This window comes from Leptonotus elevatus, chromosome 13 (assembly GCF_054856555.1).
Source record: "Leptonotus elevatus isolate MCC_2025b chromosome 13, RoL_Lele_1.0, whole genome shotgun sequence".
Lineage (NCBI taxonomy): Eukaryota > Metazoa > Chordata > Actinopteri > Syngnathiformes > Syngnathidae > Leptonotus > Leptonotus elevatus.
The window spans coordinates 7,034,737-7,052,327 of NC_141251.1; the positions used below are offsets into that span (position 1 = coordinate 7,034,737).

Consider the following 17,591-nt stretch of genomic DNA (forward strand, 5'->3'; position numbering starts at 1 on the left):
CTATTTACAGAAACGAAAACTGTTCTTGAATTCATCATTTGACATATTGTGGCAGCATAAAACTTGGTAAGCGATTAGAAAACAAGACATAAGCGCTTTGCTGCTGTTTTTTGATGGTCTTCCCAAAAACATGTCAAACTTGTTTTTAAGTAGTTCCGGGTACGAGCAGACTATATTTATATACTCTACATACTGGAGCCAGGCGGGGGGTAATCATGAAGATGAACTCCGCCTTGAAGTTGGCAGGGCTGATGACTGAGATTCAAACACACCCAACGTGCTTAAAAAATGATCAGCTTCTGATAAGACGTACAGTGAGTTCACATTTTCCTCCATTGAGAAGAAAACACCATGAGGGCCTTCGTCGTCTTCCTGCTGCTGGCGATGGCGTTGGCGGCCGTGTCCGCCCGTCACATATTATCTTTGAGTAAGCTTGCAATTTCATATTGGAAAGAAATGTGGGTAAAGTCGGTACATGAATGTTGACTTTTCTTCCAACAGAGCCCGAGACCAGCGTTTTCTTTGGGTATGAAAATGTCATCCGGGGTGAGTCAATACTTTTATCAATCTTTACACTGGCAACATGCTGCCTTTTGCCATTTTGCATCACCCATCTATCAAAGAATACATGATGAGTTGTGGTCCCTTCTTTATTTCTAAGGATGGCCGAGTATTGTTACAAGTATCGGCTCCGAGCCAAAAAAACGGACTTATTTCAATCTGTCAGGTACTCAGGAAGACTGCCGATACCAGTCACTGATACTAAAGATGCTCTCTTTTGCCAGCTCAGGAAGTGGTTGACAGAACATTTTTCTGTGAATAACATTCTTGTCTATCCTCTCACATGCCAATTAAAATATAATTTCCATACGCCGGCCGTGGCTCAGGGTGTAGAGACGGACGGTCGTTCAGTAACCAGAAGGTCGGCTGTTCGATGCCCGCTCTCCTTAAATCACGTGTCGTGTCCTTGGGCAAGACACTTCACACACATTGCCTCCAGTGCTACTTACGCTGGTGGATGAATGGTGCAAATGTTTGTTGGTGGTCGGAGGGGCCGTAGCCGCACACTGGCAGCCACGCTTAACAGTTGAACCTGTATTATTTTGCACAACAATTTATTTTGAACACATACTCAAACTTAGCAAGATGTTAGCTTTATTTTGCACTTCTGTTAATTTTTGGAACAAATTGAATCCTATAGTCAAGAGAATTGTTTGTGGACTTTTAATTTTGGACTTTAATTCTCTATTGCAGTGACGTTCTTAATTTGGTCAGAAATCAACGCGAGGTGTATCTAAAATGAATTATCATATTTGTTTCATTGAAATTGTATGCATCCAAAATACTAGTGGTATCGGTATCAATGAATACTCAAGAGTTGGGAACTCCTAATGGTATCGTTAATTCACGAGGCATGAATGTTTTACTTTTCTCTCAACAGGGGAAGGGCACGAAGATTCAGATAAAATTTGGTTTGAGTGCGATGGTGAGTCATCGTTGGCAGCAGACATGCCGCCATTTTCTTCTCCATTTTCCATCACCCGTCTCTCAAGCGGTATATTTCATTCAAACTTCTTCCGTGGATTATTATGGTCTGTTCCTTAATTCATACAAAGTAGGGGGGTCACCGACCTTTTTGAAACTGAGAGTGACTCCTTGGGTATTGATTAATGTGAAGGGCCATCAGTTTGATACACACAATTTGCTCAAATTAACTTCACTAATTATATCATTATGATCATTTATATGATGACACTGTTGATGTTAATTATTTCTCGCAATATTTACAAAACAAATATCAATATGCAACACTTCATTTCTGCAAACCACTGTTTGTGTTTCCATTTTCAAACGATAACTTCTACAACTTTCTTAGAATATCAAAATATCCTATAATCTATATGATGGAGGAATAATGGAAAACAGTTGGGGTAACGACAAAAGGGGTTAGGCCGAAACACTCAGCGATACCATACAAGGCGATTGGGCATGAACGTTTACTTTTCTTCCAATAGTGCATGCAATGGGACACAGACATGGAGGAGATGAAGAAGGTCCAATTGCTTTTCCTGGTGAGTCATCAATAGCTGCCAACATGTTGCCATTCCATTCAGAATCACGCGTTTATTAAAGCAACACACGTCGTTACAATTTCTTCCATGGATTATGAAGGTCCGTTCATTATTTCATCAAGAGGATATCATGGAAAAACACGGGGGCACTCGTAAAACTAGCGTAATACAGTGCCACACCTGAAATTCGGGAGGCTGAAAAACTCCATGGCAACATGCAAAACAATGAGATATGAATGCTATTTTTCTTCCAGCAGGGAGTGTGAATATACAAGGAGAACTTTTCGTTGATCAAGAGGGTGAGTCATCGATGACTGCTGATATGCTGCCATTCCATTCGCCATTTTGCATCACTTGTCTATTTGCAGTACACATTCAAATTGTTTTCATAAATGATGAATAATGTGGGGGGGGAGATAGTGGGCACGACAAATTTGGGAGGCCAGAAAACTCAAGGATGCCATACAAAGCAATGAGACATGAATCTTATTTTTCTTCCAACAGGGAGCGGGAATGCAGGAGAAGATGAACTTTTCTTTGATCTAGAGGGTGAGTCATTGGTGACTGCGGACAGTGTCATTCCATCCGCCATTTTGGATCACTCGTCTATCAAGCAGTACACGTCATTCAAATGTGTTCCATAAATGATGGTCGTTCATTTACTTCATATCGAACAATAATGGGGGGAATAGTGGGCACTACAAATTTGGGAGGCCAGAAAACTCAATGACAGCATACGGTGCAATGAGACATGAATCTTATTTTTCTTCCAACAGGGAGCGGGAATACAGGAGAAAATGAAATTTTCTTTGATCAAGAGGGTGAGTCATTGATGACTGCTGATATGCTGCCATTGCATTCGCCATTTTGCATCACTTGTCTATTTGCAGTACACATTAAAAAAAAAATCATAAATGATGAAGGTTGATTACTTATTTCGTATCGAAGAATAATGGGGGGAATAGTGGGCACTAACAAATTTGGCAGGCCAGAAAACTCAAGGATGGCATACAAAGCAATGAGACACGAATCTTATTTTTCTTCCAACAGGGAGCGGGAATGCAGGAGAAGATGAACTTTTCTTTGATCTAGAGGGTGAGTCATCATTGACGACTGACATGCTGCCATTCCATTCACCATTTTGGATCACTCAAGCACTACATGTCGTTCAATGGATTAAGAAGGTCCACTTATTACTGTATTCCAAAGAGAGGATGTACTGCAATGGAAGAAAATGGGGGGGCACTACAAATTTGGGAGGCCAGAAAACTCAATGACAGCATACGGTGCAATGAGACATGAATCTTATTTTTTTTCCAACAGGGAGCGGGAATACAGAAGAAGAAGAACTTTTCTTTGATCTAGAGGGTGAGTCATTGATGACTGCAGACAGTGTCATTCCATTCGCCATTTTGGATCACTCGTCTATTAAGCAGTACACGTCATTCTAATGTGTTCAATGGACTCTGAATGTCCGTTTATTTCGAAGAGAGAACATGCTGTAATTGAAAAAAAGAACTACAAACGGAGAGGCCGGACAACTCAATGAGGGCATACAAAGCAATGACAAATGAATGTTATTTTTCTTCCAACAGGGAGCGAGAATACAGGAGAAGATGAACTTTTCTTTGCTCAAGTGGGTGAGTGATCAGTAACTGCTGACATGCTGACATTTCACTTGTCTATTTGCGGTACACGTTATTTAAATTTGTTCCATGGATGCTGAAGGTCCATTCCTTATCTTTATATGGAGGAATAACGGGAACAAAAGTAATGGGCAGTAAAAATGTGTGAGTTTATAAAACTCATTGATGGGATGCAAAGCAATGAGACATGAAGTAGGAGGAACAAAACAAATGTAGGATTCTGGAAAACTCAATGAGGGTATAAAAAAAAAAGAAATGAGTCACAAATGTTTACTTTTCTTCCAAAAGTGAGTGGCAACAGAGAAGATTTAGAAGAAGAAGTAGTAGTAGAGGAGGAGGAGGAGGAAGAAGAAGAAGAAGAGGAAGAAGTAGTAGAGGAGGAGGAGGAAGAAGAAGAAGAAGAGGAAGAAGTAGTAGAGGAGGAGGAGGAGGAAGAAGAAGAAGAAGAGGAAGAAGTAGTAGAGGAGGAGGAGGAGGAAGAAGAAGAAGAAGAGGAAGAAGTAGTAGAGGAGGAGGAGGAGGAAGAAGAAGAAGCAGAAGAAGAAGAAGGAGAACAACAACGTTTGTTCGGGCAGAATGGTGAGTCACCGTTGGCTGGCGACAAGCTTCCACTTTCATTTTTATCTGCATCGTTTCAAACTGCTAGCAGCTGCACAAATCTTTTACAGCCTACTGATCTCCATGTTTCATAGCATGCTTTACAGTTTTGACTTGAATTTTACGGCCATGCATTTTGAGACTTTTTTTTGTGGGCCAGCTCATGATAGACATGGCTACCAAATTTCAACTTGCTAAATGAAAATGGCTTCGGGGGCTGCATTATTATTTTTTTTATATTCCATATAGTTTTGTTACATCAAATGAAAAAGGCTGTCTTTTTGGACATGGGGGTTTTTCACGCTTTTTAATGTGGATCTACTCATTGGAGGCATGCCCCACCAAATTGATTTATTTTTGAAGTCATCGAAATTGAATGAAATCACTCATAGTTTTAGGCGTGTGGTTCTGTCTTACTGCAAGGAGTCTGTCTATCTGTCATGTGTATTCTCAGCTTACGTCTACTATGCCAACCAAGTTTCAGTTGCTTAAGGAACACAGGCCACAGAGGCTGAATTTTCCCAAAAATAAACGACTTTACGGCGAGTCATCAATAATTCTTTCAATGAAAAGCAACAAGCAAGAAATCTAGAATCATCTTGTATCGTGAGACTCCTGAGACTTCCTCCAGAGAACCGTTCTGCATCTAGACTACAAATGAATGGTGCAAATAGATCATTTAACTATAAAAATAAAAAAGTTTTACAATTTCTTTGCAGATGAAGAAGAGGAAGAGACTGAACAAGGATCAGGGGATGGAGTCTAACCAAGGGTCGATCAAAATGTTTTCTGGATATCATACCATTGTACAGGAAGAGACAAGATGGAAAACACAGAGACAAAAGCAACGTTAGATGATTTTGAGGACAATTCAAATGTCACAATAAATAAACTTTTCCTCTGCTTACTCATTTGAAAAGGTTACCAGGTGTCATAACAGGTTTGTGAAAGCGCTCGTTAAAAGATTGAGGCGGGCAAATTTTTTAACTCAAGAGCCACATTCGATTTTGGACTGATGAGCAAGGTTGTAATTGTTGTTGAGGTAAATATACTTTGTAAAAAATAAAATAAAATGTTGCATCATATTACAATAAGGAATGATTTTAATAAATTCAATAATCCAGTCATATTATTATATTAGCCATAATTAATTGAATGACAATTGAATCAATTATTATATCAAATAAATGTACATACAGAAAAAGCGTAGCAAAACAATAAAAAAAAAAAGAAGGATGGATAGAATGATTTGGCGTTACTGCATATTGCGACAAGCAGAGTCAGTGCAAGAACACTATGATGTGTAATATGTACCTTTAAGGGGTTTGGCGGAGTGACTGATGTCAGAAGCTGGAGTCAAATGGAGTCCTGTGAGTGTTCTCATTTATGCCATTCAGTAAATAGCTGGACGTGCATTGGCGACTGTGGCTCTCCTTGCCCAAATACAAAAGCATTGTGGTAATTTTAGGTACCACTGTATTCACCACTATGATTTGAAATTCATACAAACACCGTTATATTTTGGGCAACATGGTTTTTAGCTTGCGTGGGTCTTAATTTGGGTTGGTATTGATTTAATTTAAACCATTGCGGTTTCCATTCTGGTTCCAAACAATGCTCGATTTTCTTGAGGCAGAATAAAAAATAATAAAAAATAAAAGGTTTGCATGTTTTAAATCAAAAGTTGTGACCATCCATTTTTTTAGTGACCCACAGCAGACTCAAGTTTGACATTTGACATAGCCTGTGTTCTTTGCTGCATCAAACTACAGTACTGACTTTCTACACTGGGTGGCATAGTAGAGGAAGTTTGTTCTCATCTCTCACTTTGTTTTCAACCAATTACATATCATTTGGCTGGCCACCCTGAAAATGCTGAATCCAAGCTTTGCATATCTACTGATTTTTTTATTTGAAGGTACAGCAATGCATTGATTATCCAATTTCTACCTACCCCGGTTTAGTGGCGTTTTTTTTAAATTGTATTTTTATATTTGGTGTCCAAATTCCATCCATCCAAAATAAAGGCATATATGACAAAATAAAAGTGACTAGACAAACTAAGAGTGACTAGTATAGGTCTATAGCTGGAAAGCAACTGACATCATCATCATCATCGTCATCATCACCATCACCATCACAAGGGAACAAATACAGAAGCAAAACAACAAATGAGCCAACCCAAAACACAGGCAGCAGTGTTGGGAGTTCATTTTCTACGCAAACTAGTTCAAAGTTCAGCTCATAAATTTGAACTAGTTGACTTCATAGTTAATAATTATTATTATTTTTAATTAAGGTCATTGGTCCAATAATGAACAAGTTCATAGTTTTTTGGGCTGTTTTTTCAACTTATACTTTAAATAAAACTTAGAAGGTCAAAGAGAAATGAAATTAGTAGGAAGTAATATAATAATACTGTACACTAAAATAAATAACACATGACTTGACCATTTTTAAAATAACAAAAACATCCCATGTTGCGCATGTTGGCCTCTTAGGGGCAGTGTGGTGCCGTGCATGGAAGAAGGTCACATTTGAGCTCTGGTAATACAAATCGTTTTTCACAGCTTGGGGAAAAAAATTGTGCCTTTGAGTAGTGTTATCTTACCTGTGTGTATGTATTTCCAAACCGTTTGTGTGTGAATAGCTGTTATTTAAAGGAATAGCGCTCCCGAAGTTGATGCTAATTTCCTGTTAGCATTTAAATGCGATCCGCCATCGACTTCAGCATTAGCGCTAGTGATGTTTTATAAACGAAGCATGTTTTGTATTTAAATATACGATGTGTGTATTTTTTTCTTGTTGTGTGGTACTCTTGAGTACTTCAATAATCACATACGCTCCGCATTTGCTACGCAAGCACAAGCACAGTGATGCTGTGAGTTTACATCGGGCAAGCTAGCGTCACATTTTGATAACGTATGTGCCTTGTGACCGTTCAATCCCGCTGGGTTGCCAGATAATGGCATTTCTCGCCTATTAAGGCTCATTTGTGGTGTCTTTACTCTGGTTATCTAAAAAGAAAAAACCTGGCAACCTGGAGAAAATAATTAACTTTGTTCAAAGCCGTTAATTTAACCCAGAACGAGCCTGCAGAAACGTTCACAAAGCAAAAAATGCACTACGTTCAGTTCACGTTGGCCCAAAATATGAACAAGTTCATAAACTTTTCTTCACTGAACTCGTTCAACACTGACCGTCATTATAGGCTGGAATGCAGGAAGTGAACAATAAGGAGGACAGTTACATTATTAACTGGGAGGTTGTTTGACATTTTGCTTGAATACTGATGTGTTTTTTTAACCATTCAGTAAAAAAAAAACATTCTAGCTTTGCATATCTACTGCTTTTATTTATTTTTTTAATTACTGAGATGCACCAGTTAATCCGTTTTTAGCACCCTAGTTTAGAGGGGTCTTTCATTTAAAAAATATTTGTGGTTTGAATTCCACATGGTGTAAATTTCATTATGCAGATATTCTAACATGAATTTCCTTTTGCATTCAATCCATCTGCACAAGTTCGACAACACCACAGTTCAGGTAAGGTAAACGACTCCTCGCACCCCATTTTCAAGGCACATTCTTATAATAATCAGCAAACAAACACCGCCCAACATTAGATGGTACACAAACAAGTTGACGGGGCGGATAGTTGAGAATGTTCCAAAGTCAAACACACCTAGAGTGCCGTCCTCTGCCTCCGCGTTTTTTTTTTTTTTTTTACACCTCTCAACTGGAAATGCGATCACATGGCGAATTTGAACATGTCTTTAGAAAAAACGTGCAACACCACAAGCGGCTCCCCCATAGAGGAAGGCGGCATGGGAGAACGTTGCTGCTCGGGTGTCGGGTCAATGCGTACATTTAAATGTAGTCCTTTGCGAACAAAATGAAACAGAGTCTGCATAGTGCAAAAATACAAAGTAGCAACAGAGAGCGGGGCTTGGTTCAGATGGCCTTGAAGAAAACACTCGACTGAGCGAGCAGGGCCGGATGCATGGAATCTACCTCGGACAGGTGGAAGACCAAGTTTGATTGAAGTGTAGGGTTAGGAACTCTTAACGTGCTGAGAGAAACCTCAGTGCACTGACTTAAGTGTCACTTAGCAACTCAGGTACGATTCTATATGACAAAATAAATGCCTATATGGCAAAATAAGAGTGACTGGTCCACAGCAACTGCAAAGCAGATTACATCATCACCAACACGAGGGAACAAAATCCAGGAGCAAAACAATACAATGACCCAACCCAAAACAAAAGTCATAATTGTCAGGCTGGAATGCAGGAAGGGAACAATAAGGAGGACTTTCACCATGAAGTTGACGGGGCGGATGGATGAGATGTTTCAAGCACACCCAGCGTGATATAAAAAAAAAAAACTCGGCGGCATTTCATTAAACTCACATCGTGTTGCATTGAGGAGAAGTCATGAGAGCCCACGTCGTCTTCCTGCTGCTGGCGCTGGTGGTCGTGCCTGCCTGTTTCATGGTTGCTGATGGTATGCTTCCCATTTCTTATAGGGACACAATGGGAACAAATAGGGGGGGGGGGGTTTACAAACAATTTGTGAGGCTGGGAAACTCGATGGTATACACGATACTGAGATGTGAATGTTGACTTTTCTTCCAACAGAGAGCAAGATAACGCGGCCATTCGCCATTTTTGCATGAACCGTCAATTAATTAAGCAGTATATATCGTTCAAATTTGTTCCATGGGCTATTAACATTTGTTTGGGGTTAATGGTGAGTTAGCGTTGGGTGCAATAATTTTGGCACTTGGCATTTTGCAACAAAATCTGAAGTACACCTGAAAATCGCCCAAAAAGGTCTTAAAATGTTTGATTCAAAATGGCAGACTTCTTGTCTCTTTTTGGGCATAGTGACTTTTCTGTGGTTCGACTTATGAGAGAAATACCAAATTTCAAACTTGATAGCAACTTGATAGTTTATCTATTACCCTGGAAATGTACCAAATGTCTGCTTCAAAACAACATAGTTAACTCATTCACTGCCAATGACGACCATAGACGTCAAAGATCAATTTTAACTGGGCTGGCAGTGAATGAGTTTTAAAAAAATAAAATAAAAATTCAAGCCAACCTGGAAAGTGTTTTTACAAATCAATAACAGCAATGAGCAAGAAATCTAGCAACATTTTGTGTTGTTATTGGAGATTTCTGGGGACTCCTGAAACCACACTGCATCAAACTACAAATGAATGGTGGAAACGGATATTTTAGCCATATAAACAAAGGCTCTATCATTTCTTTGCAGTTGAAGGGATGGTAGAACACCAACAACTGGCCGAGAGAGGACTTCCACCAGGCTTCCGATTAAGACAACTTCCAAGAGGCTTCCGATCAAGACGACAAATAGATGACCGAAAAGGCTCTGTGCTAAAAGCCAATATGCCTCGAGGCTTCCGTGCAGAATACGTACAAGATGGCAGATGATAAATCTGACAATAAACTTTTCTTGGCTTAAACTTTCTTGCATTGAAAAGGTTCCCAGGTGTCTTTGTTACCGTTTTCATCACTATGAAACTCATTACAAACACGGGCAGCACGGTTGTTAGCTCGTGTGGATTTTAATACCAGTTGAGTTTGAACTATTTCGTTCCAAATGATTCTTGAATTTTGATTCTTTTAGAGGCGTGTTCAAAAACAAGTCTGTGCGTTTTAAATCAGGAGTTTCCAAACTATGGCCATCTCAATGGCTCAAATGAACATTTGACATGTGCTGCAGTTCTTGCATTCTTGCGAAGTAGAAGATGAAGCAGTGGCGTAAATATCGACGGTGCAGCCGGTGTGTCGCACCCGGGGCCCAGAAATGGCGCAGGGGCCCATGACAAAAGGGAAAAAAGAAGGAAAAAAGAAAGAAGGAAAAAGAACAAAAACAGGGGGGAGAGTTATTTTGTAAATAGGATCTCGGCGGGTCAGACACGCTGTGGTGGGTGCAATGATCATTATTCACCTGAATTCGGCTTCTGTCAGTCACGTTGAGTCTCGATGACGTGATGAGAGTTGAAAAAAAAAAGTGGTAGCTAGTGTGTGCGTGCCATCGTTGCCATCGTGCTTAATTTGCAAACTAAAAAAAAATGGCACAAAAGACAAAAAAAAAAAAAAACATGACGCTAAAGCTAAAAATCCTCAAAGACATGTGATAGACGTAGTTTCAGTCCAGACCATGAGGCAAAATCTAGTGTCCCGCTCCCACCGTCGCTTGCCGGCAACTAACTCCATTGCAGAGGCGACATTGACTCTCCAGTCGCGTCCCGCATTTCCCAGCGGTCAAAAGGCGGCTTCCCCACTGCCTCCGCAGCCTCGGGGTGAATTTGACGCCAATGCAAAAAAGCTATCGGCTACTCGGGCTGGGCGTCGATTCGGATTTCCAAAATCGATTCAATTCAGAAGGGCGTGATTCGATTCACGATTTACATCGATTTTCAATTCAGTTAAGTATTTCATGCAGTACCAATTTTACTTTTATTTGGAAGACTTGCAAATAGTAGAAACTTCTTTCTCTTACTTGGTGCATGAGTAAAAATATGAGTATTTGCATTTATAATTGAATCCATTGCAGTTACATTATTAACTGGGAGGTTGTTGGGGCGATGGATGGGGGGAAATAATTGTGTGGGGGTTGGGGGGGTATGGGTGTCTAAAAAAAATTGTTTGCACCGGGGCCTCTCAGCATTATGTTAGGCTACTGAGAAGTTTGCTTGTTTTTCTGTTGTCAACCAATCACACATCATTTGATTGGGCCACTGGACAACCCAAAATCCTGAAAAATCATTTGCCATTTTGCTTGAATACTGATGTGTTGTTTAACCATTTAGTAAAAAAAAAAACATTCTAGCTTTGCATATCTATTGATTTTATATATTTTTTTTTAATTACTGAGATGCACCAGTTAATCCATTTTTAGCACCCTAGTTTAGAGGGGTCTTTCATTTTAAAAATATTTGTGGTTTGAATTCCACATGGTGTAAATTTCATTATGCAGATATTCTAACATGAATTTCCTTTTGCATTCAATCCATCTGCACAAGTTCGACAACACCACAGTTCAGGTAAGGTAAACGACTCCTCGCACCCCATTTTCAAGGCACATTCTTGTAATAATCAGCAAACAAGCACCGCCCAACATTAGATGGTACACAAACAAGTTGACGGGGCGGATAGTTGAGAATGTTCCAAAGTCAAACACACCTAGAGTGCCGTCCTCTGCCTCCGCGTTTTTTTTTTTTTTTTACACCTCTCAACTGGAAATGCGATCACATGGCGAATTTGAACATGTCTTTAGAAAAAACGTGCAACACCACGAGCGGCTCCCCCATAGAGGAAGGCGGCATGGGAGAACGTTGCTGCTCGGGTGTCGGGTCAATGCGTACATTTAAATGTAGTCCTTTGCGAACAAAATGAAACAGAGTCTGCATAGTGCAAAAATACAAAGTAGCAACAGAGAGCGGGGCTTGGTTCAGATGGCCTTGAAGAAAACACTCGACTGAGCGAGCAGGGCCGGATGCATGGAAGCTACCTCGGACAGGTGGAAGACCAAGTTTGATTGAAGTGTAGGGTTAGGAACTCTTAACGTGCTGAGAGAAACCTCAGTGCACTGACTTAAGTGTCACTTAGCAACTCAGGTACGATTCTATATGACAAAATAAATGCCTATATGGCAAAATAAGAGTGACTGGTCCACAGCAACTGCAAAGCAGATGACATCATCACCAACACGAGGGAACAAAATCCAGGAGCAAAACAATACAATGACCCAACCCAAAACACAGCCATAATGGTCAGGCTGGAATGCAGGAAGGGAACAAGAAGGAGGACTTTCACCATGAAGTTGACGGGGCGGATGGGTGAGATGTTTCAAGCACACCCAGCGTGATATAAAAAAAAAAAACTCGGCGGCATTTCATTAAACTCACATCGTGTTGCATTGAGGAGAAGTCATGAGAGCCCACGTCGTCTTCCTGCTGCTGGCGCTGGTGGTCGTGCCTGCCTGTTTCATGGTTGCTGATGGTATGCTTCCCATTTCTTATAGGGACACAATGGGAACAAATAGTGTGTGTGTGTGTGGGGGGGGGGGGGGGGGTTACAAACAATTTGTGAGGCTGGGAAACTCGATGGTATACACGATACTGAGATGTGAATGTTGACTTTTCTTCCAACAGAGAGCAAGATAACGCGGCCATTCGCCATTTTTGCATTTTGGGCATAGTGACTTTTCTGTGGTTCGACTTATGATAGAAATACCAAATTTCAAACTTGACAGCAACTTGATAGTTTATCTATTACCCTGGAAATGTACCAAATGTCTGCTTCAAAACAACATAGTTAACTCATTCACTGCCAATGACGACCATAGACGTCAAAGATCAATTTTAACTGGGCTGGCAGTGAATGAGTTTTAAAAAAAATAAAATAAAAGTTCAAGCTAACCTGGAAAGTGTTTTTACAAATCAATAACAGCAATGAGCAAGAAATCTAGCAACATTTTGTGTTGTTATTGGAGATTTCTGGGGACTCCTGAAACCACACTGCATCAAACTACAAATGAATGGTGGAAACGGATATTTTAGCCATATAAACAAAGGCTCTATCATTTCTTTGCAGTTGAAGGGATGGTAGAACACCAACAACTGGCCGAGAGAGGACTTCCACCAGGCTTCCGACCAAGACGACAAATACATAACCGGAAAGCCTCCATGGGAGGAGCTCAAGGCAGCCCTGCAGCATATGTACGACCTGACAGATGATTTGATGTAAAATTCTGAGGAAGATTTCAAGGAAGAGTTTTAAATCTGACAATAAACTTTTCTTGGCTTAAACTTTCCTTACATTTGAAAGGGTTCCTCTGTGTCTTCGTAGCTATCTTCATCACTACGGAGCTCATTATAAACACGGGCATCACGGTTGTCAGCTGTGTGGATTTTAATTCTGGTTCCAAATGATTCTTGAATTTGGATTATTTTTCTATTCAAAAAATAAATCAGGGGTTTCCCAACTATGGCCATCCCACAGCATAGACTCAAATGAACATTTGACATGTAATGCAGTTCTTGCATTCGACACTGGGTGGCAAAGCAGAAGAAGAAGATTACAACCAATCACACATCATCTGGACAGCCCAAAATCCTGAAAAATCATTTGACATTTTGCTTGACTAGTGACTACTGTGGGTTTTTTTTTAACCATACATTCAAATAAAAAAAAAACATTCTAGCTTTGCATATGTATTTATTAATTAATTAATTAAATCATCAATTTATAGCCACCCCTAGCTTAGAGGTGTCTTTTATTTACACCACCACAGTTCAGGTAAGGTAAAGGACTCCTCGCACCCCATTTTCAAGGCACATCCTTGAAATGATCAGCAAACAAGCACCACCCAACATTAGATGGTACACCAAAAAAGGTTTTATTTGTACTGAACCTACTTTGCATATAATACATTGCTGTAGCAGCTTATAATTTGAAAGATTGGTGAACCATTAAGCCATTTTCAGCAATTTAGATTTGACAATAATTTGTAAAAAAATATATAAAATAATAATAATTACAGACTAATGAGGGGACTGATCAATTGTATCCGGAAAAATATGAAATTTACCAAATTTGGAGAGGGAGGTTTCCACCCAACAGCGACGAACGGCATTACTGACATTTTACTCTCGTTTAGGGAACTGAAATTCATCTTTGAAGTACTCATGGAAATTGCTCAAAGAGTCCTAAAATGTATGCTTCAAAATGCATAAAAAAAAGTAAAATGTCAGATTTCCTGTGTGGTTTGGTGCAGGGCGTCTTGAGACTTTTTTCGGGGGTTGCCTCATGATAGAAAGCTACCAAAGATTGCGAAGTGAAACTGTCTTCAGGGACCGATTAAAAAACAAAACTCTCTCTCTCTAGAAAAAAACAAAAACAAACAAAAAACAAAACATTCCAGTTGGATGAGTTCCTCTTAGAAGGACCCCTGGAAGTTGTCAAAATGAGCCTGTCTAGTATATGCAATTTAAAACTGGACAAAATCTCAAAGACCAGTTTGTTTATGAGAGAACCTGGAAATGTACAAAATGTCCACTTCGAAGAAAATGGCCGACTTCCTGTGTCTTTTTGGCTGGTGCCCTTTAGACGTTGACCATTTTATGATTTCTAAAATGTTTGGTACTCAGCTGTTAAATACTGTTTTTAAAATATAGTTGGGATCCAAGAAGCAGGCGGAGGACCAAAAATAAACAGTGGATTATACCACCATATCATAATTAAGATAACTAAACCCGCTTTGCAAATAACATTCGCTTCTTCTAATTTCATATACAAAACAAACGGAATTCTCTAAAATACAACAAAAAAAACTTGGTCATCACCATTGAAAAACAATGTTTGTTTTTTTGAAAATGCAAGCGGGAAGAAAAACACGAGGACAAGTTTGACCTGAAGTGGACAGAGTGGACGGTCGAGATGTTTCAGACACCCCCAGAGTGGTATTTAAGACCTCTGGCTCAACTTGGTAACATACAAAAAAGCTCGTCTCCTGTATTGAGAAGCAGAAATCATGAGATCCCACATCATATTCCTGCTGCTGGTGCTGGCGGCCGCGCTGGCTCGTACCACGGATGGTCAAGGTATGCTCTCTATTTCTTGTTGGGACACAATGGAAATAAATGGGGTGGCATGCAGAATTTGGCAGGCTGGAAAACTTGATGATGGTACACACAGTAATAAGACATGGATGTTTTTCTTTTCTTCCAACAGTATATTGGTTCGAAGATATAATGAAAGCCGAGGTTGAAGGTGAGTCCTCGAACTTAGGAATCTGCCATTCGCGGTTTTGCTTCACCTGTCTGTCAAGTCGTATTTGATATTTAAATTTGGTAGAAATTAGAACAAATATTTAGAATGATTGTCTTTAAGTATGCCAGGAATCGGCCAGAGCAAAAAGGGTGGACTTCGGATTAAAGGATCAGGCATCATTTGCCATTTTTTAAATTCATCTATACAGAGAGAGAGAGAGACCTAAAATGGCTTCCTGTGTCATGAGATCTACTTGATAGGCATTATGTAGAAAATGTCATGTCCGGGCCCCAACATTCTTGTCTTAATTGTGCGTATTTCATAGCCCCCCCCCCCCCCCCACCACCACACCTGAATGACAACTCAGGGGTCTGTGTCATTGCACCTATACATTTTTATCTGTAATTATGGACTCAAATGCTTGTAAAACTGGTTTAAGGGAAGGCCATTGAAAGGTTGACACCATTGACCGAGCACATGCTATGACAAAAATGCGACTTTTTCGCAATTTAGCCTTAAGTGTCTTTGTCTCCAAGACCTCTTGTGTCTTTTCATCATGACCTCTACACATGCCTACCAAATTACCAGTTGCTAAGTGAAATGGCCTGGAGACTGAACTTAATTTTTTTCTTACATCACAGCGCACCTGTTTTCTGGGTTTGAGCCATGATTGATCGTTATCAGTTGATGAGTGGCAAAATGGCCGCCTCCTGAGATGGATAAAAATGGGTGGCTTTTGCTGCTTAACTCATATTTCACAAATTAAATAGTAATCAGAATTATTTGGGGGTTTAAAAAAATAAATAAATAGAGGACATTTGCATTTTTGTGTGTTTATCTGGTCTTTCAAAACCAGAATTTAGCACATAATTTGGGTTTTGAAAGAGTGATTGACTGCACGTAAACATAGTTTGGGACAGATACTTCAAATCCACGATACAGAGCCGATAACCTCACAGTCTTGGTTTTAATCTCGTTTTTTTTGTTATTGTGTTTATTTATTTATTTATGTTTATATATTTTGTTGTTTTATTTACATTTATATGTATTTTTTTGTATTTAATTTTTGAATCGTATTTTTTACGTCCGTTTTTATTTCCACTTGTATTTATTTAGTCATTTATTTATTTTTAATTTGGGCAAATATTTTCCTCTATATGGGAGGACCCAGCCTTGTGAATTTGGACACAACCAGTGTTTCCATGACAAAACCTTCAAAAGAGAGTGTAGCTAAACGTGACACAGCATACTGCAATTGGCTGCCAGACTGTGGCAAAAGGAGTGTAAAATGGCTGCTTCGAAGCTTTCGAGCATTGTCGAGCAGACATGTCAAAGTGACATTAGTGGCATTTTTTTATTTATTTTTACCTTTTCAAGACCTTTCTTTTTTTTCCAATCTTGCAGCACAAGAGGGCTCGATTAACAAGGAGCCGCCGATGTCAGGTGAGCCATCATCATTGAGTGGTTAGCATTTAATTTGTCAAAGCCCGTCAGGAAACTACTGAAAGGTCCTCCTGAGAACTGATCTGTATCTACACTGCAAATGAATGGTGGGAAAAAAATTTGATTTTAAAAGCTCTGTCATTTCTTTGCAGTTGAAGAAGTGGAAGAGTCCAACGAAGGGTCAGGAGAAGGATATCAACCAGGAGCCCATTCGGCACGCCTTGTGGAGCTCCTCCGAAGATTTCTCACCGCAAGCCACAGAGGAAATTGATTTTGAAAACAATGATGAAGAAGAAGTGGCTGGGGAGAGGGAAGTCTATGCTTCACTGATAAAGCTGCTGCCCCCGCAACCCGACCCCGGATAAGCAAGATATAAGAAAATGGATGGATGGATGGATGGATGGGTTATGAGGAAGATTCCAAAGAATAGTTTCAAACCTCCATAATAAAATTTTCCTTGATTTATGCATTTGAAAAGATTCCTGTGTGTGTGTGTAACATGTGTGTGAATGCTTTTCGTCAAAATAACCCAAGGATCTCGGTTAATCAGGGATGGGCAATTTAAATTCTGGAGGGGGCCACAATTTTTCATCAGTGCTACTGGGGGGCCAGATGTATGAGAAAAATGCTATTTTAAATAAACAAAATAAATGCATACGTGCTCTTTATAGATTTCATTTTTGATCATACATTTTTCAAAATCAAGTCACTCAAAATGTTTATAATATTGAGCAACTATTTTCATCCTGCATATCATTCCTAATCCCCAAGAAATTATTAGGCCTACACGCTTCGTAGTATGGGGCAGTAAAATAAGCACAACTAAGACATGTCTGCCATCTAGTGGTGATTGATGGTATTATACCTGTAGCCAATGCAAATAAACATTTGACATGGCCTAATACAGTACTAATGTTGCACACTGGGTGGAAAAGCAGTGAATGAAGTCTCTTCTCATCTTTCACTTCTTCTTTTTTTTTTGCTTTGAAAAAAAAAAATCACTGACATTTTGTTTATTACCTA

The 17,591-nt window shown here is 39.6% G+C and overlaps 1 protein-coding gene and 2 long non-coding RNA genes across 6 annotated transcripts; all 3 read left to right on the forward strand.

Moving 5' to 3' along the window:
• The first annotated feature begins 262 nt into the window (after window positions 1-262).
• LOC147163637 (uncharacterized) lies at window positions 263-5,222 on the forward strand. Of its 4 annotated transcripts, none has more exons than XM_086093139.1 (12): window positions 263-427; window positions 502-546; window positions 1,442-1,486; window positions 2,016-2,072; window positions 2,327-2,371; window positions 2,577-2,621; window positions 2,849-2,893; window positions 3,123-3,167; window positions 3,396-3,440; window positions 3,668-3,712; window positions 4,007-4,297; window positions 5,035-5,222. In XM_086093139.1, the coding sequence occupies exons 1-12, from the start codon at window positions 352-354 to the stop codon at window positions 5,079-5,081; spliced, it is 831 nt and encodes a 276-aa protein (XP_085949265.1). In that variant the 5' UTR covers window positions 263-351; the 3' UTR covers window positions 5,082-5,222. The 4 variants fall into 4 exon arrangements, with proteins under 4 accessions (XP_085949265.1, XP_085949266.1, XP_085949267.1 ...); XM_086093140.1 differs by having other exon boundaries at window positions 2,330-2,371; XM_086093141.1 differs by lacking the exons at window positions 2,849-2,893; window positions 3,123-3,167.
• A 3,405-nt stretch (window positions 5,223-8,627) lies between these two features.
• LOC147163638 (uncharacterized) lies at window positions 8,628-9,812 on the forward strand. The gene is made up of 2 exons (XR_015096959.1): window positions 8,628-8,820; window positions 9,598-9,812. It is a non-coding gene; the product is annotated as an uncharacterized LOC147163638 (long non-coding RNA).
• A 2,185-nt stretch (window positions 9,813-11,997) lies between these two features.
• Window positions 11,998-13,167, forward strand: LOC147163639 (uncharacterized). The gene is made up of 2 exons (XR_015096958.1): window positions 11,998-12,353; window positions 12,948-13,167. It is a non-coding gene; the product is annotated as an uncharacterized LOC147163639 (long non-coding RNA).
• Window positions 13,168-17,591: the final 4,424 nt, after the last annotated feature.